This window comes from Mobula hypostoma, chromosome 18 (genome assembly GCF_963921235.1).
Source record: "Mobula hypostoma chromosome 18, sMobHyp1.1, whole genome shotgun sequence".
Taxonomy (NCBI): Eukaryota; Metazoa; Chordata; class Chondrichthyes; order Myliobatiformes; family Myliobatidae; genus Mobula; species Mobula hypostoma.
In genome coordinates this window covers 14,941,907-14,967,859 of record NC_086114.1, presented here as the reverse complement: position 1 = coordinate 14,967,859, position 25,953 = coordinate 14,941,907, and the positions used below count along the sequence as shown (strand labels likewise).

Here is a 25,953-nt window from a genome sequence, read left to right as displayed (position 1 = left end):
TATCCTCTGGCTAAAGAAATTCTCCTAATCTGTATAAATCCTTCTGCAGATTCCCTGCTTCCTCAACACTACCAGCTTCTCCAACTACCTCTATCATCTGCAAACGTGGCCACAAAGCCATCAATTCTGTCATCCAAATCACTGACATATAACTTGAAGAGAAGTAGTCCGAACACCCTCCCCTGCAGAACAGCACTAGTCACTGGCTGCCCACTGCAATCTTCTATCCATGTGAGTACCTTTCCTGTAATACCATGGACTCTTATCTTATTAAGCTGCCTTGTGTGTGGCACCCTTGTGTCAAAAGCCTTCTGAAATTCCAAGTAAACAACACCCACTCACTTTCCTTTGTCTATCCTGATTGTTATTTCCACAAAGAATTTCAACAGGTTTATCAGGCAAGATTTTCCCTCAAGGAAACAATGCTGACTTTGGCCCATTTTATAATGTGCCTCCAAGTACTCCAAAACCGCATCCTTAATAATGGACTGCAACATCTTCCCAACTACTGAAGTCGGGCTAACTGTCCTATAATTTTGCTTCTTTTGTGTTCCTCCCTTCTTAAAGAGTATAGTGACATTTGCAATTTTCCAGTCCTCTGGAACCATTCCAGAGTCTAGTGATTCTTGAAAGATCATTAACAATGCCTCCGTTGTGTGTTCAGAGATGCTCTTCTGCACACCACGGTTGGTTATTTAGTTATACTTGCCTTCCAGTCAACTTGAACCAGTCCAGCCTTTCAAGACATTCCCCTCTGATCTCTCCGACGAACAAGGCATTTTTGCCCACAGAACTGCCACTCACTGGATACTTTTGTTTTTTTTTGCACCATTTTCAGTAATCTCTAGAGGCTGTTATGCATGAAAATCCCAGGAGATCAGCAGTTTCTGAGATATTCAAATCACCCCATCTGGCACCAACAAGCATTCCATGGTCAAAGTCACTTAGATCACATTTCTTCCTCATTCTGATGTTTGATCTGATTAATAACTGAGCCTCTTGATCATGTCTGCATGTGGTTGCTGCCACATGATTGGCTGACTAGATATTTGCATTAACAAGTGGGTGTACAGTTGTACCTAATAAAGAGGCCACTGGGTGTATGCCTCTTCCAAACTTATAAGCTTCTCTCAGGCCCCTCTTTCACTCTCCACCACTCCAGAGAAAACAAGTTGAGTTTATCCAGCACATACTTACAGCTTAATGCTCGCAGTTTTTGTTTTAGTATTATGTGAATTGGCCACATGCTCACATCCAGGTGCACAAGCAAAGAAGCTGAAAAGGGTTGCTTCCTGACATATCACTTCCAGTAATGCTCACCAAAGCACATCTATACAACTTGATTAGATCTGGATTGAATTACTTTAAATCAAAACATGATTCATACTCTGTATAAACTCGTGTTCTAAATGCTGTTAAGGGAACTCTCTGGGAACAGACTACTGGGTCATGGCTATTATTGAATTAAACAAACTCTTATGGCTTATTATTCCTTCTAATTGTCTCAATGGTTTTGTACCACTGTCTCATGTAACCCCTGCCACCCCACCAGATGTCTATGCTCTTTCAGAGTCAGAATCAAATTTAATATCATCACGTAGGTCATGAAATTTGTTAACTTTACAGCAGCAGTACAATTAAATACATAATAAGTAAATATAGAAAAAAATGAGTTACATTATATATAGTGGGCATGTGGCCAAGTGGTTAGGGCATTGGACTAGTGACCTGAAGGTCGTGAGTTCGAGCCCCGGCCGAGGGAACGTGTTGTGTCCTTGAGCAAGGCACCTAATCACACATTGCTCTGTGATGACACTGGTGCCAAGCTGTATGGGTCCTAATGCCCTTCCCTTGGACAACATCGGTGTCGTGGAGAGGGGAGACTTGCAGCATGGGCAACTGCTGGTCTTCCATACAACCTTGCCCAGGCCTGCGCCCTGGAGAGAGAAGACTTTCCAGGCGCAGATCCATGATCTCGCAAGACTAACGGATGCCTTTACTTTACTTACATTATATATATCTATTAAATAGTTAAGGTAAGATAAGTAATGCGAAATAACAGAAATAAAAAAGTAGTGAGGTAGTGTTCATGGTTCAATGTCCATTAAGAGATTGGATGGCAGAGGGGAAGAAGCTGATCGATGAATGTGTGCCTTCAGGCTTCTGTATCTCCTTCCCGACAATAACAGTGTGAAGATGGCATGCCCTGGGTGGTGGGGATCCTACATGATGGATGCTGCCTTCCTAAGGCACCGCTCCTTGAAGATGTCTCAGATACTACGCAGGCTGATACCCATGATAGAGCTGACTAATTTTACAAGATTCTGCAGCTTATTTTCATCCTGCGCAGTAGACTGCCCCGCCCTTCGCCCCCATACCAGACAGTGATATAGCCACCAAGCTCTTCAAGGTACATGTGTAGAAATTTTTGAGAGTTTTTGGTGACATACCAAGATTTCAGTTCCAGGCTCCTGCACCTCCCTGAATTAGGTCACTCATTTGGCAAGTTCTTTGATTGTAATCACTCTATATCCTTCTCCCTAAATTTCAACTTCCATCCCACTCTTCCTGCAGCATAAAACGCTTCTTTCCTCTCTTTCCCTGTCCCAAACTTAAATGTTAAAGCTGTTTCTTTTCACCCAGGTCCAACGGTATTTGCAATACTTTCTGCTCTTATTTCTGCAAGGAAGTATCCCCCCACCGCCACCTCATCCACACCCCAAAACATACTGGATACAGAGATCAGTGTAGCTATTCCAAGGTAGGATCTCCTGACCCAGTGGTAGTTCTGAGGAACCAACCAAAGGAGCTACAAGACTTCATTATCCACGTCTTTGTGAGGGAGGAGCAAACACATGCCAAACTCTCATTGGGGTGGAGGACCAATTTCTAGAGAACATCAGTCAATCCAAACCACCACCTGCCTGACAGTGCTGACATAGTGTTGAAAAAGTAGACTCTATTACAGTACTTGCACTCCGCATTCCAAGGCCTTTTACTCATCTGAAAGTATTGTGGCCACTTTACACTCAACAGTTATTTCCTTCAGCTCAACTAGTCCATGCTGATCAAGGCGCTTACCTGAGCAAACCCCATTTGCCTGCTCCAAACCCTCCCTATCCATGTACCTGCCCAAAAATCTTTTAAACATTGTAAATGTACCCAGCCCTACAGCTTCTACTGGCAGCTTGTTCCATACACCCACCACCCTCGGTGTGAAAAAGTTGCCAACTCGGTTCAGACAATTTATCCAGGCAATTCATTAATCAAATCGGCCTGGGTTATTCATTAACTACCTTAGCTTGGACAATTCATTAATCAACTCAGCTAGGAAAATTTGTTAATTAATGCAGTTTGGAGAATTTGTTAACCATTTCAGCTCAGACAATTCATTAACCAATTATTTTAAATTATTCCCTTCTCATTTTATGCCTATGCCTTCTAGTTTTAGACTCTATGCTGGGAAAATGGCAGTGATGCATAAACCTTATCTAAACCTTTCATGATTCTATATACTTGGTTAAGGTCACCCCACAGCATCCTACACTTCACTGACAAAAATCCCAGCCTATTCAGCAGCTCCTTGAAACCCAAGCCCTCCAGTCCCAGTAAAATCTTCTTGAGTATTTTCTGTCCACTTTCCAGCTTAATTACATCTTTCCTGTAGCAGAGTGGCTAGAACTGCATACAATAATCAGGGTTAATCAAATATTACTTCAAACATATGGTAACTACCCTGAATTATTCCAAGGGGCTTCAAATCTCTGGCAGTATAGATGATGACGTGTTGTCAAAACATCCTGTGTATTAGACACTAAGCCAAGTTTGAGGAACACACATTGAACACAGTTGTCTGCTCTGGCTCTAACCGTTCTTGAAGGAGGCAGCAGATGACCCATTACCCCTTTCCCACTCTACAGCAATTGGTTGGTGAGCCGGCCCAGCTCAGGAACTGCCGCTTCTTCCACCAAATGGATAAATACCTGACAATTCCAATGAGTTAAAATTCGTAAGCATCAGCCTTTTCTCTCACACTCAGTTTGTAAATATGATTAAATAGAAGGGACTAGATCACTGCCTTTGAATTGAGCTTGTGACTTACTGTCAGTTTTCCTCAGAATCCCAAAGAAATAGCAATTCTGAATGTCAACAATGGCTTGGTTGATACAGTTCTCACTTCTCAAGTCCAAAGCTTGTGGGTTCAAGTCCTCATTCTGAAATAAGTACATCAACGTAGGCTGCCCTTCCACTGAGATTTGGAAGGGTTTAGGGGTTCTTGTATTCAGATAAGATATTAAGAATAACTCTTAATACCTCTTCATAATATCTCTGTGTAATATCTCTGCTTAATCAAGGTAAGTGTTAAAGATTCCATCACATAATGTCAGAAGAGCAGAGGAGAACTTTCTAGTGTCCAGTCAGGGACCACAATTTGAAAGGCCTTCACTGATTTTTATCTAAATTGTGGAATAAACTTAAAAAAAAAAGTTGTGACTAAAGGACAAGAAAGGCATAATTCCAGTGGTAATTCTTAAAGTTACAGAGCCTTAGAGAGATATAGCACTGAAACAGGTCCTTCGACCCATCAAATCCATGCCCTCCATGACACAATCCTACAGTTGAGAGGGGATATGAAAATTGCGGTTTCTCAGTAGGATGTTTGCAAAACTGTAGATGTAATTATAGCTGTCAACATTGCCTGTACAACTACTTTCAAATCATGAAGAAAAATCAGCATTTTGGTATCTTCTTTCACATCCTTTCTCTGCAAGGTCACAGTTTTAAAATCACTGTCCTTGTTGTCACATCCTCTCCCAGCCTCTCAATAATATCAAATGGAGTTGATTGCCACATGCACAAGCACAGTGAGATACAACTTGTTTTGCAGCAGGATCATAGATGTTTGGATTCAGACACACCTGTACACCTCCTCGTTAATGCAAATATCTAATCAGCCAATCATGGGGCAGCAACTCAATGCATAAAATCATACAGACATGGTCAAGAGGTTCAGTTGTTGTTCGGACCAAACATCAGAATGGGGAAGAAATGTGATCGAAGTGACTTTGACTATGGAATGATTGTTGGTGCCAGACAGGATGGTTCGAGTATCTCAATGACTGCTGATCTATTAGGATTTTCATGCACAACAGTCTCTGGAGTTTACAGAGAATGGTGCAAAAAACAAAAAGTGTCCAGTGACCAGCAGTCCTGGGACTAAAATATATTGGTTCAACCCTGAACACTCTCTTATAAGTTGCTTGGAGAATTTTTAAATTTTTAAAGATGTACTGTATTTACATTTCAACTTTCTTAGTAGCATCTCAAAGCATTTTATAAATATTTTACAATGTGACTCTCTGTATGCCATGGCATTTGCAACAGCAGTGGGAGATGTAATCATTACCGAGTTATTTCATGTGAAGTTCATTGAGGAATACCTTTGTATCACATCATTTCACCTTGCCTGTCCCACCAGATCAGATTAACTTGCAACGTTTTAGCCCTAGATTACTAACCCAGATTTTGCACTCAGTCTCTAAATTACGACTTTCTGACTCTAAGAATACAAACTTTGCATAGGGCCTAAAACTGTGAACTGTACAAGAAACACCGTGTCAAATTTAGAGTGCAGTGACTCAAGTTTCAAAGAACATTGATTAAGTAGACTGATTAATTCATGCTGACACAACTGTATTTCTATGTTGTATTGACTATTCTGTTGTACATACTATTTATTATAAATTACTATAAATCGCACATTGTACAGTTAGATGGAGACGTAACGTAAAGATCTTTACTCCTCTTGTATGTGAAGGATGTAAGTAATAAAGTCAAATTCAACCAAAGTAAATATCTGTCAACTCTGCCATGGACGGTCCCAAGCCCAGGGAGAAAGGAGGAGGGTTGGCATGGGACGAGCAACCCATCTTGTAAAACTCCAGTGCCATGGAGACTCCAACAGAAGCTCCAGAGGCCTCAGCCCTGGGCGAGGCATGATCTGAGAAGATGGGCTCCACCTATTTGAAAGACTGGCCCAGGACAGAGGACTCTGGTGAGCTGCTGTCAGCAGCCTATGCCCCAGAGGGGGTGAGGGGCTTAAGTAAGTAAAGTAGGTATGTATACATCACCATATACTACCCTGAGATTCACTTTCTTGCAGGCATGCACAATACAAAAAAGAAATACAATAGAATCAATGACAATCTGCACACAAACACTAACAAGCAACCAATGTGCAAGGGAAACTAACTGTGCAAACACAAAAACTAAATAATAATAAGTAAATAATTAATACCGGAAACATAAGTTGTAGAGTCCCTGCAAGTGAGTCCGTAGGTTGCATTCAGTGTTGATCCATCACTTTTTGCAGGTTTTTACATTCTTGGGCATTGAATTCAGACTGTAACTACTTAAAGTGGTCATCTGTTCCAGAAAAAAATAACTTTCTGATGCAGCGTACTGATAAAGGCAGCACTGCATGTCCAGATTTTTAGGTCTTCATGACTTTGGGGACATGTTTCCAGACATCAGGAATTGGAGACCCATTTCACTGTTGAATGCCTTCGGCAAAGGGTTCTACACAGCACACAGACAAGGCAGGGGAGAGTGGGCAACCCTGCCTGACTTCATCACCCGATTCATAATCCTCCTTCCTAATCCTCAGTTGAGCTCTTGATTCTGTTTAACTAATTAGTTCCTCCATTGCCCAGCAACATCACGCCCCTTACGCTCTCACCCTTCCTGACGGCCTCAGCAAAGGGTTCTATAGAGAACACACAAGCAAGACAGAGCAGAGAGTTTAACCCTGCCTACTTCATCCCCAGTACCATAATCTTCCTCCAAAATACTCAGTCCAGCTCTTGATTTTGTGTAACTAATTGGTCTGATTGTTACCAACCTGACATCCTGATGCTAAAATAATTTCCGCACATTAACTGATTTAAATCAATTTCCTAGATGATTATATTTTTCAAACCCGCTCTCAAATTAAGCACGCAAACACGAGAAAATCTGCAGATGCTGGAAATTCAAGCAACACATACAAAAAGCTGACCCGAAACGTCGACTGTACTTCTTCCTATAGATGCTACCTGGCCTGCTGCGTTCCACCAGCATTTTGTGTGTGTTGCTCAAACTAAGCATACTGGGGATTGACTTTTCATTATTTCTCAGTGTAGTGTTAGTAATATCTGAGATGCAATTGTTCCTGTGGTAAATACTTCCAAGCCAGCACACACAAAATGCTGGAGGAACTCAGCAGGTCAGGCAGCATCCACGAAGATGAATAAACAGTTGACATTTTGGGCCGAGACTCTTCTTCAGGACTGGAAAGGAAGGGGGAGGATGCCAGAATGAAAAGGTGGGGTTGGGTGAAGGAAGATAGCTAGAAGGTAATAGGTGAAGCCAGGGGGTAGGGCTAGAGAGGAAGAAATCTGATAGGAGAGGAGAATGAACCATAGGAGAAAGAGAATGAGGAGGGAACCCAGGGGGAGATGACAGGCAGGTGTGAAGAGGTAAGAGGCCAGAGTGGGGAAAAGAAGAAGAGGGGTGGAGAAGGGAATTTTTTTTTTTTAATCAGAATGAGAAATCGATATTCATGCCCTCAGGTTGAAGACTACCTAAATAAGGTGTTGCTTCTCCACCCTGAGGATGGGCTCATCATGGCACAAGAGTGCTATTACGAAGAGTAATTTCTCTTTATACATCTCCTTTCATACTAAGTCCTCACTGATCCACTTTGCTCCCTCTTCTGCAAGGTAACAGTTTTAAAATATCCATCTTTATTATAGTCAACTCTTCCATGGCCCAATTCTTCCATGTCAACCAGGTGCCCATCAATGATGAGACAAAGCTTTTCATTGATTCTATTGTATTTCTTTGTTCTACTCTGAATGCCTGCAAGAAAATGAATCCCAGGATTGTATATTGTGACATATATGTAGTTTGATAATAAATTTATTTGAACTTTGAACGTATCATTTCTTCATTGTTATTGGGTTCAGGTCCTGGGGCTCCCTCCCCAAACAACTATTGGGGAAACAGTGGTTCAATAAGATGGCTCATCACCATATCTCAAGGGCAACTGGGGAATAAAAACTGGAAAATTCAGGAAAGCATTCTATATTGCCTTTCATTTCCCTTCAGAATGCTCCAGAACAAGTTACAACCAAACCACCAACCATTTGTCCCGATCCGGCCACGTAAACAAAATGGCCAAGAAAGCACCATGATGATCTAGGTCCTCCAAAGGCCAGGAAATTTGGCCTGTCTCAGTGAAACCTGCCAATTCTTACAGATCCAATATAGAAATCATGCTATCCATGTTCCCCACAGCTTGGTATGGCAAGAGCCTACCAATGGACTCACTTTCAAGGACTCTACAACCTATATGCTCAGCATTATTTATTTATTTATTGTTTGTTCTTTGTACTTACACATTGGTTGGTTGCCAGCCATTTTCGTGTATAGTTTTTCATTAATTCTATTATATTTCTTTGGCCTACTGTGACTGTAGCATGACCCCATTACAGCTCAGGGAATTCTCATGTTCGGAGTTCAGTTCTGGTGCTATCAGTAAGGAGTCTGTACGTCCTCCCTGTGGAATGTGTGGCTTTTCCCAGGTGCTCCAATTTCTTCGAAGGGTAATAAGGGCCTACTCTGCACTGTATCTCTAAAATAAATATGAAAAAGAATCTCGGGATAGTATATGGCAACGCATATATGTACTTTGAAAATAAATAAACTTTCAGCTTTGTTCTGCCCAAGACCACAGGAGATTTGTGAATGCAGCTCAGCACATCTGGAAACCAACCACTCCACTGCTGACTTCATGTACAGTTCCATTTGCCTTGGTAAAGCAGCCAACATACGAGGGGTGATTGATAAGTTCATGGCCTAAGGTAGACAGAGTCAATTTTAGAAAACCTAGCACATTTATTTTTCAACATAGACCCCTCCTACATTTACACACTTAGTCCAGCGGTCGTGAAGCATACGGATCCCTTCTTTATAGAAGTCGGCATCTTGGACCTCCAGAAAGTGGTCCACAGCAGGGGTGATTGATAAGTTCGTGGCCTAAGGTAGAAGATGAGTTATTAACTTCAAACTTTCTGCATTATCACTCAAAGAGTTAAATTGCACGTGTATGTAACGAGAGCTGTATAACTCATCTTCTTCTACCTTAGGTCACAAACTTATCAGTCACACGTGCTGTGGACCACCTTCTGGAGGTCCAAGACGTCAACTTCTACAAAGAAGGGATACCTATGCTCCACGACCGCTGGGCTAACTGTGTAAATGTAGGAGGGGACTATGTTGAAAAATAAATGAGCTAGGTTTTCTAAAATTGACTCCTTCTACCTTAGGCCACGAGCTTATCAATCACCCCTCGTAATTAAGGACACATCACACTCCCGCCATTCTCTCTGCTCCCCTCGCCTGACAGGCAGAAGCCACAGTAGCTTGAAAGCACATACCAGCAGACTCAAGGACAGCTTCTATCCCACTGTTATCAAACTGTTGAGCAGACCTCTCATTCTCCAAAAGATAAACTCTTGATCTCAAAGTTCAAAGTAAATACATTATCAAATTACATATACCATACTTCATCATATATCAACTTGAGATTCATTTTCTTACAGACATTTACAGGGTAAAAAAAACCAGAATTTACCAAAACAAAAACCAAAGACAGACAAAGACTAATGAGCAAACAATGTGCAAAAGAAGACAACTGTGCAAATAAAAAATATTGAGCACGAGTTGTAAAGAGTCCATGAGAGTGAATCAGCAGGTTGTAGAACAAGTTCAGAGTAGTGACGAGAGAAGTGGTCCACACTGGTTCAGAAGCCTCCTCGCTTTGGGCCTTGCACGTTATATGTGAATCTGCATTCCACAATCTCTATAGCTACATCATTATATTCAATATTCTGATTTTCTTTTTACTACCTCAGTGTACTTATGTAAAGCATGATCTGATTCGATGGCACACCAACAGGATTTTCTCTGTATCTCAGTACATGGGGCAAAAATAAACCAATATTAATATCAGTATTTTTGAGAAGTCATCCCTTCTGCAATAGGGATTAAAATATCCGCTCAAAGGTTCCTTCAAGAAGTGAAACACCCCCACTGACTGCCCCACTAGCACTCATAGTGGATAACCTTAAGATCACACCGTGTAGGTGAGGGAAGGAGGCTACCACTTCATAAATTACTCACCTACCCACCTCTTCCACCACGCCTGCCCCACCTGTGAAAGGGTGTTTCCCAAACTGGCATCATTGGCTGCTTTGGAACCCACAGGAGAAGCTTGTCCTCAAACCAAGGGTGTTACCTGAAAGGAACTTCCACAATGCAGGACAGAGATCAGCCAAACTGCACACAGTTTGTTCCATGAAAACATAATGTGAGGACTGATCAGATCATCTACTCTAAGAACATTCAGGGAGTGTTTAATGTTACTCAGAGTAATGCATTGTTGAGGTAGTGGCCAAGAACAGTATGAAGGATATACAGGATCAGTGTAAATTCAAATGCAACTTCAATTTTATTCTCATTCAACCATATACAATACACGTATGCCACCAAATGAAACAAGCTTCCTCCAAACCAAGGTGCACAATACAGCACCTATAACTCACACACAATACATTAAGTAATATTACCACAAACAAACCAGCAAAAATGAAATATATTCCAGAAAATTTACATTTAGCATAAAGTGCATTTACAACACAAGTTAAAAAATCAACAGACTAGCGATGCAAGTTGAAACGTAATAGTATTACACTGTTGGCACCTCATAAGTGATGAGACCTGGGTGAGGGCAGGGAGTTCAGCTGCCACATGGCCATAAGATTAACTTTATTTGTCACAGGTACATCAAAACGTAAAAACGTACAGTGAAATGTGTTGATTGCGTCAACGACTAGCAAAGTCAGAGGATTGTGCTGGGGCAGTCTGCAAGTGTCACCAGTGCTACATCAATATAGCACGTCCGCAAAATTACTAACACCCCTACCCTAACTGCATGCCTTTGGAAGATGGGAGGAAACCAGAGCACCCAGAGGTGACCCACATAGTCACAGGGAGAACGTACAAAGTCCTTACAGAGAGCAGTAGGAATTGAAACTCAATCGGTGATTGTTGGCACTGGAAGGCATTTTGCTAATCGTTATGCCCTGCGGGCTGATGGTGAGCACGGAGATGATGGGCCAAATGGCCTGTTTCTGTACTATATAACTCCATGATCCCCTGAACTACACAGACAGAGCCTCAGCAAAATCTTACTCAGAGGTTGCTAATAATGACTCTACAGCAAGATCTCAGGCAAAGCCCGGTTTGACTTGTGTGTTCATCTCTAGTTCAGAATTTGAACACACAGCCTCCTGATGTGGAGGTGAGAGTCACCCATTCAACCTCTCTAACCGGACTTGTAACTGCCAGCCATTTACAACAATACAATCTCAATACAAGCACAGTGTGAGAGGAAAACTTTAGATAGGCAGTTTAGTTTGAGGTTTAAGATTTCATCAGATAAGCACCAATTTACCCTTCAAGCCCTCATACTTACACCTACACAGTCCCTGTTTTACTGTGCTTTCATATGTTCTCATCCTACCTAGAAGAGTTCCTCTCACCATGAATCATTTTATCATTTCCTGTCAGTCACTTTATGGTCAGATACTGCTGCACCTAGTGTTACTTTATGTACATACAATCAATCTATGTACGTCAGCTAATCTTATGTACATATGACCAAACTCAACATTTTCTTGTACATTTTGTTTATAAGAGTGCTCTTATAACCATATAACAATTACAGCACAGAAACAGGCCATCTCGGCCCTTCTAGTCCGTGCCAAACTCTTACTCTCACCTAGTCCCACCGAGCTGCACTCAGCCCATAACCCTCCATTCCTTTCCTGTCCATATAGCTGTCCAATTTAACTTTAAATGACAACATCAAACCTGCCTCAACAGTTTACTTATTCTGTTTATTACGCTTCGAGTGTCCTTTTATGGTGTATTGGATTCTGAGTAGCAATCATTTTACTCTCCTTTATCCTTGTGCACTGAAATATGACAACTTGAATCTTGAAAGGTGAAATTACCTGCATTAAATCTCTTTCAGGATGAGTTTAGCTGAGCAAGTTAGTTGGTACGTGTAGTTACCAAACCAGTGCATCGCGGATAAAGCCCTCCCAACCACTGAGCACATGAAACACCGTTGTAGGAAAGCAGCATCCATCATCAGAGATTCCTCCCACCCAGACCGTGCTCTTCTCTCACTGCTGCCATCAGGTAGAAGGTACAAGAGGCTCAGCAGCAGCAGGTCCAAGAACAGTTACTACCCCACAACCATCAGGCTCTTGAATAAAGGGGATTAACTACACTCACTTGCCCATCCATTGAGATGTTCCCACAACCAATGGTCTCACTTTAAGGACTCTTTATCTTGTTATCAGATGTTCACGTTATTTATTGCTATTTATTTATATTTGCATTTGCACGGTTTGTTGAATTCTGCACTCTAGTTGATCTTTAATTGATCCCATTATCGTTGCTATTCCATAGATTTTCTGAGTAGGACTGCAGGAAAATGAATCTCAGGGTGCTTATGGTGACATACATGTACTTTGATAATAAATTTATTTTGAACTTTGAACTTTTGACTTATTTGGTGTAAAGTTGTTCTGCATTTTTCACTCTAAGTTATTCCAATGCACTCTGACTAATCTCATTTCTAATGAAGCATGCTAGCACCTACATTAGAACATGCACAAACTGGTCCATTATAAATAGACTGCAGTGTACTGAAAAGAAGAATTGACAGACACTATATTCTGTGGAGAACAGTGAATATGTACAAATCAGATAAAGGGCAGTAAATAAATTAAAGAATATTAGAAGTTATCATATGTCACAAAAACAAGTGGCAAAGTGTTTACAAACCTTAGTGCACCAGTTAATTACATAAATTCACCATCACTTATTTGTTTGGACTTAGCCACATATAAAAGAGTGAATTGCTTTCAAAGGAATTTCCTTATGGTCCAGTGCGGTTGGATCCAGTTCTTTGATCTGATGATTATCCGATACTGCTCGGCATTGTTACTAGGATCTCCTCAAAGCCCAGAAACATGCCTTTGAAATTCTCGTGACGCTGCAGGAGATTCACATCAGCGTTTCAGAGAGGTGAGTTGTTAAGACTTTCATTGCAAAGTTATTACAGTTTACATCCTTCCTAAGCACAAAACCAGATAAAGCAGTGATCAGAAAAATGAAATGGTGAATTGCGAAGGAGCAGGCACATGACTGCACAATACTGAACTACTTGATTTTGTTCTCTGGAATATGCAAATAAAGGTAGGAATGTATTGTACTGGACAAGGCAACTGTTACTCCTCTAGTTGGTCACGGAGTCAGAGAATTAATTTCAAAGTTCAAAGTACATTCATTATCAAAGTATGTACACTATATACAACCTTCAGATTTGTCTCCTTATAGGCAGCCACAAAACAAAGAAACCTAATGGAACCCATTAAAAGAGGAGACCGTCAAACACTCAATGTGCAGAAAAAAAAGAACGTATCTTGGAAACAATAAAAGTAAATAAATAACACCCAGAACTGAAATTCACAAAAGTGAGTCCACAGCCACGAAACCAGTCGTCACTGTGCCCGATTCAGGAGCCCATTAGGTGCAGGCCACGGCCTCACTTCAGCAGAGAGACGAGTAAACTTGGCGGAGTAGAAAGCTGCATTAGCCAGTCCCTCACCTCCATCTACTACCTTTTCTATTTGGCCCAGTGCTTAAATCATCCAAACCTCGAGTCGTTCCTCACTCTCTGACCTTGCTCTTGCCACACTGATATGCTGGGAACCACAGGAAAGAACCTTTGGCTCACCTCTTCCATGTAGATCAAGTTGTCTACCTCAGCTAGTCCCATTTGCCTGCATTTATCCAGTATCCCTCTAAATATTTCCTGTCCATGTACTTGCCTAAATATTTTTCAAACATTGTAATTGCACCTGTCTCTACTACTTCTTCTTGCAGCTCATTCTAGGCACCCATCTCAATCTGTGTAGAAAAGTTGCCCCTCAAGTTCTCATTAAAACTTTCCCCTTTTACTGTAAACCTCTGCCCTCCAGTTTTAAACTCCCCCTACTTTGGGAAAACGACTGTGGCTATCCACTCTATCCTGCCCGTTATGATTTTATATAAGTTTTGTAAGATATTTCATTGACCTCCTACATTCCAAAGTAAAGTAAAAGCCACAGCTTATCCAGTCTCTGCTCATAACTGAAGTCCTCCATCCTGGAAAAGAAGCTACTTGTACACCATTCTACCTCCATCCCAGAGGTACTACCATACTGCCATTCCACTGTCAAGACTCAAAACATCTCGTGGTCTCACTTTCTTTTACCCACCTGAAGTTGTGAGTAGCTCATTGCTATCCTGTCTCAGCATCTCCTCTAACACATGATGGATTTCACTGACTTCTCAAACTTCCGCTAATGCCCCACCTCCCCCTTGTAGCCCATCCGTTATTTATTTATTTATTTATTTACACACATTCTTTTTCTCTCTCTCCTTTTTCTCCCCCTGTCCCTCTCACTATACCCCTTGCCCATCCTCTGGGTTCCCCCCTCCCCCTTTTCCTTCTCCCTGGACCTCCTGTCCCATGATCCTCTCATATCCCTTCTGCCTATCACCTGTCCAGCTCTCGGCTCCATCCCTCCCCCTCCTGTCTTCTCCTATCATTTCGGATCTCCCCCTCCCCATCCCACTTTCAAATCTCTTACTCACTCTTCCTTCAGTTAGTCCTGACGAAGGGTCTCGGCCCGAAACGTCAACTGTACCTCTTCCTAGAGATGCTGCCCTGACCTGCTGCGTTCACCAGCAACTTTTGTGTGTGTTGCTTGAATTTTAAATGCCAAGATTGGGACCACTGCTAAAAATAGTCATAGAGTCAGAGGTCTAACAGATTTGCCTCGATTCCTTTCTTCTGATCTCAACTTACCCGACATCCACAAACTTCACCGTGGCAAGGAAAATTACATTTAATACAGCCTTAGATAAGGCCAAAGAGAGAAACAACATAGACGTAGGCCCTTTCACTCACCAAATCTACACTGACCTTCACTGAATTTTGAAGTAAATTTATTGTCAAAGTAAGTATGACAACTGACAATAAACTGGACTGGTCAAAGAACACTGAGGCTGTCTACAAGAAGGGTCAGAGCCGTCTCTATTTCCTGAGACTGAGGTCCTTTAACATCTGCCGGACGATGCTGAGGATGTTCTACGAGTCTGTGGTGGCCAGTGTGATCATGTTTGCTGTTGTGTGCTGGGGCAGCAGGCTGAGGGTAGCAGACACCAACAGAATCAACAAACTCATTCATAAGGCCAGTGATGTTGTGGGGATGGAACTGGACTCTCTGACGGTGGTGTCTGAAAAGAGGATGCTGTCCAAGTTGCATGCCATCTTGGACAATGTCTCCCATCCACTACATAATGTACTGGGTGGGCACAGGAGTACATTCAGCCAGAGACTCATTCCACCGAGATGCAACACTGAGCGTCATAGGAAGTCATTCCTGCCTGAGGCCATCAAACTTTACAACTCCTCCCTTGGAGGGTCAGACACCCTGAGCCAATAGGCTGGTCCTGGACTTATTTCCTGGCATAATTTACATATTACTATTTAACTATTCATGGTTTTATTACTATTTAATTATTATGGTGCAACTGTAACAAAAACTAATTTCCCCCGGATCAATAAAGTATGATTATGACTATGACTATGTACTACCCTGAGATTCATTTCCTTGCAGGCATTCACAGCAGAACAAAGAAATACAACAGAACCACACAAAGCTAATAACCGATCAATGGGCAGATGAAGATAATCTGTGCAAATACAAAAAATGAACAAATAATAAATAAATAGCTAGATAATTAAATGAGAAATTGAGCTGTAGAATCCTTGACTGTGAGTCCATAGGTTGTGCAACCAGTTCAATGCTGAGGTGAGTAAATTTATCCCACATTGGTTAAACCACTCACTTGTAGAAAAACCCTATAATAATCCCTCGCAATGGTAGTCGGCAAATTACAATACAAATCAGTCTAATCAAGAAATTCAGAGTTCAGGTAGATTATTGGCACTGAGACTGGGTAAATGACTGGCTGAAGTTATAAGAAGAAGAATATAAAAAACAGAAGGAAAGCACAGCCTGCTGGAGGAACTCAGCGGGTCAAGCATCATCAGCGAGAGGAAAGAAATTGTTGATGTCTCAGGTTGAAAAACTTCATCAAAACTTCTTGATGTAGGACTGCCTGATGCAGGGTTTCATCCCGAAATGTCGACTTTTTCTTTCTTCCCATTGATGCTGCCCAGCCCGCTGAGTTCCTCCAGCAGATTGTGTGCTGCTCCAGATTCCACAATCTGAAGTTTCAAGTCTCCATAAGAGAGAGAAGCAAGAGTGGATCATCAGAACTATTCCATTGTTCAGCAAGACCAGGTTAATCTCATACCTTAGCAACACTTTTCTGCATTAACCTCACATCTCTCGATAGAATTACAGAGTCACAGAGGACCAAAACAGCCCATCTAGTCCATGCTGAACTGTTATTCGGTCCAGGGCATTGGAGCTGTGCTTAGCTTCACTGTTGTAAGTATAAAGCAAGTAGGGTAGGTGGTTAAGCTCACAACCTTGTGGTGATGGAGATTATGGTGAAGTTGTTGTTGCCAATCAAAACTGACTGAGGTGTACACGTGAGCAAATCGAGAATCCAGTTGCACAAGGAGCTGTTGAGGCCTAGGACTGGAAGATTATCGATGAGTTTTGATGGGGTGATAGTACTGAATTCCAAGCTGTAGTCAATGAAGAGCATCCTGATGCATGCATGTTTGCTGTCCAGATGTTCCAGAATTGAGTGAAGACCCAGTGAGATGGCATCTGCTGTTCACCTGTTGAGACGATAGGCAAATTGGAGTGGATCCAAGTCGCTTTGCTGGCAGGACTTGATGTTTCATCACCAACCTCCCAAAGCACTTCACCGCAGCAGATGTGAGTGCTACTGGATGATAGTCGTTGAGGCAAGTTATTACATTCTTCTTAAGCATTGGTACAATTGAAGCCAACTTGAAACAGGTGGGGTACCTCAGACTGTCGAAGCAAGAGGTTAATGATCTCAGTGAACACTCCAACCAGTTGACCAGAACAGGTCTTTAATACTCAGTCAGGTACCTTGTCTGGGCCGAATGCTTTCCCTGGGTTCATTCTCCTGAAGGATGGTCTCACATTGACCTCAGAGACTGAAATCACAGTGTCACTGGGCGTTGTGGGAGTCCATGAAGGTTCATGAATGTTTTGACAGTCAAAGTGAGCATAAAAGGCATTAAACACATTTACCAGCAAAGCCCTGTTGTCACTTATGTTGCTTGGTTTCATTTTGTAGGAAGTAATAGCATTCAAGCCCTGCCACAGTTGTCGAGCATCCTTCAGTGATTCACGTTTAGTTCAGAATTGCCATGTCATACATGAAGTGGCTTTCTGGAGATCGTACCTAGACTTCTTGTACCTTGCTTGACTGCCAGCCTTGAACGCCACTGATCTGACCTTCAGCAGCTTGTGAATCTCATGGTTCACCCAAGACTTCTGAATAATTTTGTGAGGGGCACAGCGCTTATGGCTGTTTTTACAAAGTCCATACAACCATGATGTATTCGTTCGCAGATCCCCGCCTTTTGCTTCCTCTGAATCAGCAGTTTGGTCCATCCCATGTATCGGGAAGCCCTCAGTCCGGTCCATCCCATGGTTCGAGAAGCCCTCAGAACCAGTCCATCCCATGTATCGAGAAGCCCTCAGTCCAGTCCATCCCATGGTTCCAGAAGCCCTCATTCCGGTCCATCCCATGTATCAGGAAGCCCTCAGTCCGGTCCATCCCATGGTTCGAGAAGCTCTCAGTCCAGTCCATCCCATGTATTGAGAAGCCCTCAGTTCTTACTAACATATCCCCTGTATTGCAAGTGAGCCATATCTCTGTGAAACACGGAAGACAACAGTTCTTCATTTTCCACCAATACAGCAATCTTGCCCTTATGTTCTCAAACTTGTTCTCCAGCGTCTACATTTGCTAATAAGATGCTGGATAGAGGAACTTCCATTCCTCAGCATTTCGGTTTGGCTTGGAGTCCTCCCCTCCTCCCTCTCTTTCGGCCTTGGTGATGTACCTTTGCCCGCTTAAAGGTGCCATACATGCACGCTTGAGAATTAAATCTGCTGAGTCTGTAAGAAGATCATGAAATCGCTTGCTCATTAAGACTGTCAATGTACATGGCTTATAGCTAATTACAGGCTGCAGATTGCAGTGAAAGTAATTCAGAAGAAGCATATTTAGAAATTTTGTAAGCAGCTCACAACACACTGCCCTGGTTCACTAGCGCCATCTTGGAGTTGTAATTCTTTGTAATTGCATCAATATGTTGGGCCCAGGATTGATCTTCAGAGATGCTGACACCCAAGAACTTGAAACTGCTCATCCATTCCACCTCTGATCTGGTGTGCGTCCACAATCCACAATCAATTCTTTGGTCTTACTGACATTGAGTGCACAGTTATTGTTGTGACACCACTTAACTAGCTGGTCTATTTTACTCCCGTGTGCCTCCCATCACCATTTGAAATTCTGCCAACAATAATTGTGTCATTGGCAATTTTGTAGGTGGGGCTTAAGCTGTGCCTAGCCACTCAGTCAAGGAAAGAGAGTAGAACAGTGGGCGAAGCGTACATCCTTGAGGTGCACCAGTATTGATTATCAGCAAGGAGGAGATGTTATTTCCAATCCACACAGACTATGGTCTCCTAGTGAGGAAGTCAAGGATCCAGTTTCAGAGGGAGGTACAGGGGACCAGGTTTTGGAGCTAGTTGACAAGAACTGAAGGTATGATTTTGTTGAGCACTGAGCTGTAATCAACAAACAGCGGCCTGACAAAGGTATTACTATTATCCAGAATATCCAAGGCTGAGTGGAAAGCCAGTGAGATTGCTTCCACTGTAGATCTATTGTGGCAACTGGCAAATTACGGCAGGTCCAGGTCCCTGTTTGGCAGGAGTTGATTCTCGCCTTGACCAACTTCTCAAAGCACTTCATGACAGTAGATGTGAGTGCCACTGAGAGATAGTCATTCAGGCAGCTCACACTGCTCCTCTTGGCCGTTGGTATGATTGTTGCCCTTTTGAAGCAGGTGGGAACCATCGACAGCAGCAGTGAGACATTCAGGATGCCCTTGAACACAGCCTCCTCAGATGGTTTTCAGAGTCCTACCAGGTAGACAATCAGGGCCCGATGCCTTGCAGGAGTTCACTCTCTTGGAAGATGTTCTGATGTCAGCTTCTGAGACAGAGATCACAGGGTCACCAAATACATCAAGTATTTGCACAGGTGTAGTTTTACTCTCCCTTACAAAGCGTGCATAAAAGGCATTGAGCTCGTCTGGGAGTGGAGCACCACAGCCACTCATGATGTTAGGTTTCCACTTGTAGGAAGAAATAGCTTGCAAACTTAGTCAGAGCTGACATGCATTCGATTCTGTTTCTAACCTAAGTTGGAGGTAAGTTTTTTTCTCTCTTTAAAAAGCCTTTCATAAGTCATGCCTGGACTTCTTGCATAGTTCTAGACCACTGGCCTTGAATGCCGCAGATCTCAGCAGACTATGAATCTCCTGGTTCATCCATAGCTTTTAGTTTGGGTATGTCCGGTACGTTCTCAAAGTCATGCACACTTGATGAAGTCGATGACAAATGTGGTGAATTCATTCAGATTTGAAAACGGATCCCTGAATATTGTCCAGTCCACTGACTCAATGCCGTCCTGGAAGCACTCCTCCACCTTCTTGATCCTCACCACTAGTGCTGCTATTTAGTCTCTGCCTATACGCTAGGAGTAAAAGTACAGCCATGTGATTGGACTTTCCAAAGTGTGGGTGTGGGATGGCACAGTAAGTGAGCTTGATGGTGGTCAAGCGTGTTGGCTCCCCGGTTCCATAGGTGATAAGTTGGTGGCAGTTGTTCAGACACCTCTTCAAGCTGTCCTGGCCTGTGATCCCCCGCAATGATAGGGAAGGCATCAGGATGCACTGTTTCGTGCTTGTTGCTTACAGAACTTAGCTCCTCCACTGCCTGCCTGAGGTGAAATGCACACCACTACCAGGATGATGGCAGAAAACTCCCTTGGCAGATAAAAAGGACAACATTTAACGTCAGGTCAGGTGAGCAGAACTGAGACAGAACCACCCATGTCCGTGCACCACAATGAGTTAGTCATAAAGCATACTCCATCTCCTTGCCTTTAAAAGATTGAGCTATTCTGTCTTTGCAGAGAATGATGAAGTCATCGAGCTGCTGTGCTGTATCTGAAATAGCAGGGGCATCCAAGTTTCTGGGAAACAAAGCACACAGCAGTCCCTGATATCCCTCTGATACAGCAACAAGATGTTTCCCCTCAGGTTCCCCTTAACTATTTCACCCTTAACCCATGACCTCTAATCCTAGTCTCTCCCAACCTCAATGGAAAATCCTCCTTCCATTTATCCTGTTTACTCTGCTTATAATGTGTATACCACTGTCAAATCTCCCTTCATTCTCCTATGAATAAAGTCCTAACCTACTCAACCTTTCCCACAACTCAGGTCCTCAAATGCAGCAAACATCCTTGTAAATTTTCTCAACAATCTTTCAAACTTTTTGATATCTTTCCTGTAGGTGGGTAACCAAAACAGCACACATTAGGACTCACCAATGTCTAATACAACTTCAGCCATTTGGCCCCTCAATTTTAGCCCTTTGTTCATTCTCAAAATATGTCTCACATATTTTACCACTCAATCTCCATCTCCACTTTGCAGCTACTTAATAATTTGTCAATCCCAGTGAATGTGCTTCATGCTGAGCGTACAAACTTGTGAGGTAGAGGATTGCAAAGATTAACATTCCTCTGCATAAAGACTTTTCTCCACACCTCTATCCTAAATAGTTGACCCTTATCAAAACACAATGATCCCTACTTCCAGACTCCATGGTCAGAATGAACGACCTATCTCCCTTCCAGTCATAATCTTAACAGTTTTAATGAGCTCCATAAGATACAAGATATAGGAGTAGAATTAGGTCATTCGGCCCATCAAGTCTTCTCCACCATTCTATCATTGCTAACAAGTTTTTTTTATTTCAACCACAACCTTTAACTCCCTTACCCATCAGGAATTCATCAATCTCTGCCTTAAATGCAGCCAATGACTTGGCCTTCACAGCCCTCTGTGCAATAAGTTCCACAGATTCACCACACTCTGAAGAAATCCCTCCTTGACTCAGTTCTAAAGGGACATTCCTTTATTCTGAGGCTGTGCCCTTGGATCCTACAGTAGAAAATTTCCACCATGAGAATACTTGCAGGAGCTGATACCTCATAGAACATACAACATACAACATCACAGTCATTACAGGCCCTTCAGTCCACGATGTTCAGCCAACATTTTAGCCTACTCTGATATCAATCTAATCCTTCCCTCATGCATAGCCTTCTATTTTCAATCTTCCATGTGCCTTTCTAAGAGTTCCTTAAATATCTCTACTGTATCTGTCTCTAACACCATCCCTGGCAAGACATTCCCTGTTCCCAACACTCACTGTTTCAAAAAAAGACCTTACCTGTGACATCCCCCTCTCTCTCATTATGCCCCCTTATATCAGCCATTTCTGCCCTGGGAAAAAGTCTCTGGCTGCCCACTCAGTTCATGCCACTTATTGTACATCACTATCAAGTCACCGTTCATATTCCTTTGCTCAATAGAGAAAAGCCCAGGCTTGCTCAACCTTTCCACATAAGGCACGCTCTCTAATCTAGGCAGCATCCTGGTAAATCTCCTCTGCACCCTCCCTAAACTTTCCACATCCTTTCCATGATGAGGTGACCAGAAATGAACACAATGCTCCAAATGTGTTTTAAGTTTAGAGAAATTGTCTTCAATCTGAGACATTAACTCTGTTTCTCACCTTACAGATGCTGCCTGACCCGCTGAGTGATTCCTGCAGTTTCTGTTTTTTTTTATCCTGACATGAAATGCTTACTGGTTTCTCTCTCCAAGGACACTGCTTGACTGTTTGCATTCTTCCAGAATATTAGAGGCTGAGGTTTGGCCTTGTAAAGTCATGGGAGGATTACAAGATTAATGGTCACAGTCTTTTCCCCAAGGCTGGGGAGTCTTAGCTAGAGGGCATAGGTTTAGGGAGAGAGGGGAAAGATTTAAGAAGGTCCCGAGGGCAACTTTTTTCTTACAGAGGATGGTGGAGGAAGCTCTCGAGGTGGATACAATTACAAATATATTTGAACGGGTACATGTATGGAAAAGCTTTGGAGGGATATGATAGCTAGTGGGTGGCATAGCTGGCACAATCACATTATAGTGCCACCAGTCATCAGTCAGGGTTCGATTCCCGATGCTGTTTTAAAGGAGTTTGTATGCTCTCCACAACCGATGGGACAGAAGGTGTCCTCCCACATTCCAAATACATATTAGGTCAAGGTTAGTAAGATGCTGGCATTCTATGTTGGTGCCAGAAGCCTGACGACACTTGTGAGCTGACCCCAATGCCAAGGATTGTGTTGGTCGTTGAGGCATTTCACTGTGTGTTTCAATGTTTTCATGTACATGTGACAAATAAAGCTAATCTGTATCTTTAACTGAGACCAGCTGATGAGGGTAAATTAATCAGCATCAACAAGATGGGCTGAAGATTTGTTTCCATGCTGTATAATTCTATAGGTCCAGCTGTCTGTTCTCTCTCTGTCCCTTGGCCTCTTTAACCCTAACTATACACTGAGCATAACAAAACACAGGTGTCCAGTCTTATCATGCCTCAAATCCACTCCCAACCTCAGTTCCTTGCAGCTGTGGTTCAAAGGGTACAGGAACTTGACCCTCTTGTCACCATATTAACCCCGCTGGGAGAATCCTTGTTAACCCCAAAACCTTACCTTAAACACGTGGATACCTCCCCAGACGCCTTGGTGCAGCGATATTCCAACGTGGCCACATGATTCGCAGAGCAAGCTTCGCTGATTAAAACAATATGAAACCTTTAGCCATTATGCGTTGGTTGTCACGAAGGAATTACAGAGTGCTCTCACACTGTTGTGTATTGAGTGGTTCGGACGAAACCCTCCGAGTTAAAGGGGAGGATGTCAGCAATTTTATTTTGAGATCCTTTTTAGCAATCGAATCTAAACCAGCTCACTTTCACTAACTCCCCGAGTGCATGGCAACTATTTTTTTTGTTTCGCCCTGAAGAATATTTTAGAAACGTTCAAAGTTCCGCTGCCCCAGCACGGAGAATTAACAGAGCGTGGAGAAGTAATTGGCAACCTGGTGCAGAATTTCCCGCATCTTTGCTGGTTGTTTTGGGGGTTTCTAGAGTTCACTCGGATCCCTGTGAAGTAATTTGGAGAAGAATCGCGATTCACAGTTAACTCCCGAATTTATGGGACAAATTGGATGCCCGTTCTTTTAATAAAACTGCTTCCCAGCGGAGTTCTTAACTTCTGGGGTGCGAGTGCGGATTTCAGTAACAGACGCTAACGCGCTGTAAGGGACGCCTCGGGTTATAAAGCGCGTTTAGCCCCCATCTCCTGTTATATTAACGCGTTAACACTGGGGGAGATTAATTAACTCTTACCTCTCCAGCTGGGCTCGCACGATAGAATAGAGGCGAACGGATGACACCAGGACGAAGGCGAAAATCATCGCCACTTTATCCCCGCAGTTCACGTCCTTGGCGACCTATGAAGATTCCCCTCCCATGCCGGAGATGACACAGCGCTCGTTGGCCGTAATTTCTGATTTCCTCGTGGGTTTGGTTCAGTGGGGGGAGGGGGCAGACCCGGAGGTGTGGAAGAGTTGTTCTGTTAAGCACACGATGCGCAACTCCCCCGTCCCAGAGCGGAGAGCGGGGCAATGTGGGACAGGCAAGAGGAGGGTGGAGAATTTGGCTCTGTCCCAGCCGACGGGTCTCCCCAATCTTTTCCCTCCAGTAATAAAAACGGGAACTGTCTCCACTGCTCTTGGGAAGCAGTTTGACCTGGTGTTACCTGTAACTGACAAGGTGAAATTGACGCTCCCTCCACCTGGTGTTACCGTGTCCTGTAACTGACAAGGTGAAATTGACGCTCCCTCCACCCCGTATACCTACCGCGCACATCCCTCCCACTACCTCACTCTAACCTAGCAGCTCCGGATCGTCAGAGACTTGATGAAAGGTCTCAGCCTGAAACGTCGACTGTTTATTCCTCTCCATAGATGCTGCCTGACTCGTTGAGCTTCTACATTTTCCGTGTTTTGCTCAAGATTTCCAGCATCTACTGAATTTCTCGTGTTTATGATTTGCCTCCTTAAGATTACCATAGCCGGGGGGGGGTGGTAGTGGGGATAAATTCTCGTTATCTATTAAACACTCTCAATGTCGTGCCTCTCAAATGGCCTCTGACAAACAAGTCCAGATCCTGACCTTAATTGCTAAACCCGGCGGAACCGTTTCTACTGACAGCAAAGGCGGGTTACTGGCGCCTTAAATCCTGTCGCTTCGGGCAGTCGGGGCTAGTCAGCCGTGGAGAAGGAAAACTCTGATCTCAAACCTCCGCTGCCTTGCGGCTATACTCACTCGTGGCGAAGGCTTCGGGAGTTAAACCCTGAGGAAAAATCCAGAGCTGGGGTCCCTCAGGCAGTCTTAATTTGAGATGACTGGCAACTCTGGTGTCAAACTGTTTCGGTCTCTGCCGTTCCTTTCGATTCATCAGCTGTGTGGAGAGGGGTGGGGGGCTGCATGGTCATCAGCTGTGTGGAGAGGGGTGGGGGGGCTGCATGGTCATCAGCTGTGTGGAGAGGGGTGGGGGGGCTGCATGGTCATCAGCTGTGTGGAGAGGGGTGGGGGGGCTGCATGGTCATCAGCTGTGTGGAGGGGGGGGCGCTGCATGGGCTATAGCTTGCTCTCCGGATCGTACTGTCCTGGTTAGCGTGCTGACTTGTGCATCAACTTCAACAGCTAGGACGCCACGCCCATGGTCGACCCAGACCAACGGAGGCCATCAAGCATGACTTATAGCTCCCGGATTTGTGTTCAGTTTTGGCCATCGCGTTACAAGAAAATTATAGAAACGTAGAAAACCTACAGCACAATACAGGCCCTTCGGCCGGCAGAGCTGTGCCAAACATGCCCCTACCTTAGAAATTACTAGGCTTACCCATAGCCCTCTATTTTACTTAGCTCCATGTACCTATCTAATAGTCTCTTAAAAGACCCTATCGTATCGGCCTCCACCACCGTTGCCGGCAGCCCATTCCACGCACTCACCACTCTCTGAGTAAAAAACTTACCCCTGACATCTCCTCTGTACCTACTCCCCAGCACCTTAAACCTGTATCCTCTTGTGGCAACCATTTCAGCCCTGGGAAAAAGCCCCTGACATCCACATGATCAATGCCTCTCATCATCTTATACACCTCTATCAGGTTACCTCTCATCCTCCTGTTCTCATATGGCATACTCCCCAATCCAGGCAACAACAATTAAGCTGGAAAGAGTACAGAGGAGATTTTCCAGGCTGTTGCTGGGACTTGAGGGGCTGAGTTACGGGAAGAGGTTGAGCAGCTTGGGACTGTTTTCATTGGAGTATAGGAGAAGGAGGGGTGATCTTACAGAGGTGCATAAAATTGTGAAGGGAATAAATAGGGTAAATGAATGCATGCAATCTTCTCCCCTGGGCTGGAAAAACCAAGGACTAGAGGGCATGGGTTTAAGGTAAGAGGGGAGAGATTTAAACCAGTTGCAGATGTGGAGGAAATTAGTGTCTCCCTGGACCAAAAAAGAGTGGGTTGTGGGCTAC

The 25,953-nt window shown here is 43.4% G+C and overlaps 1 protein-coding gene across 2 annotated transcripts in view; it reads right to left on the bottom strand.

The window, feature by feature from the left end:
• Nucleotides 1-24,323, bottom strand: part of LOC134358358 (collagen and calcium-binding EGF domain-containing protein 1-like) — a 221,731-nt gene extending 197,408 nt beyond the window's left edge. For both annotated transcript variants that reach the window (XR_010020867.1, XM_063070488.1), the window contains exons 1-2: nucleotides 23,751-24,323; nucleotides 23,053-23,133 (exon numbers count right to left, since the gene is read on the bottom strand). Coding sequence is in view for 1 of the 2 variants with exons in the window: in XM_063070488.1 (XP_062926558.1) it covers nucleotides 23,053-23,133; nucleotides 23,751-23,818 (149 nt within the window). In the remaining variant the exon portion in view is untranslated. The remainder of the gene's footprint in view (nucleotides 1-23,052; nucleotides 23,134-23,750) is intronic.
• Nucleotides 24,324-25,953: the final 1,630 nt, after the last annotated feature.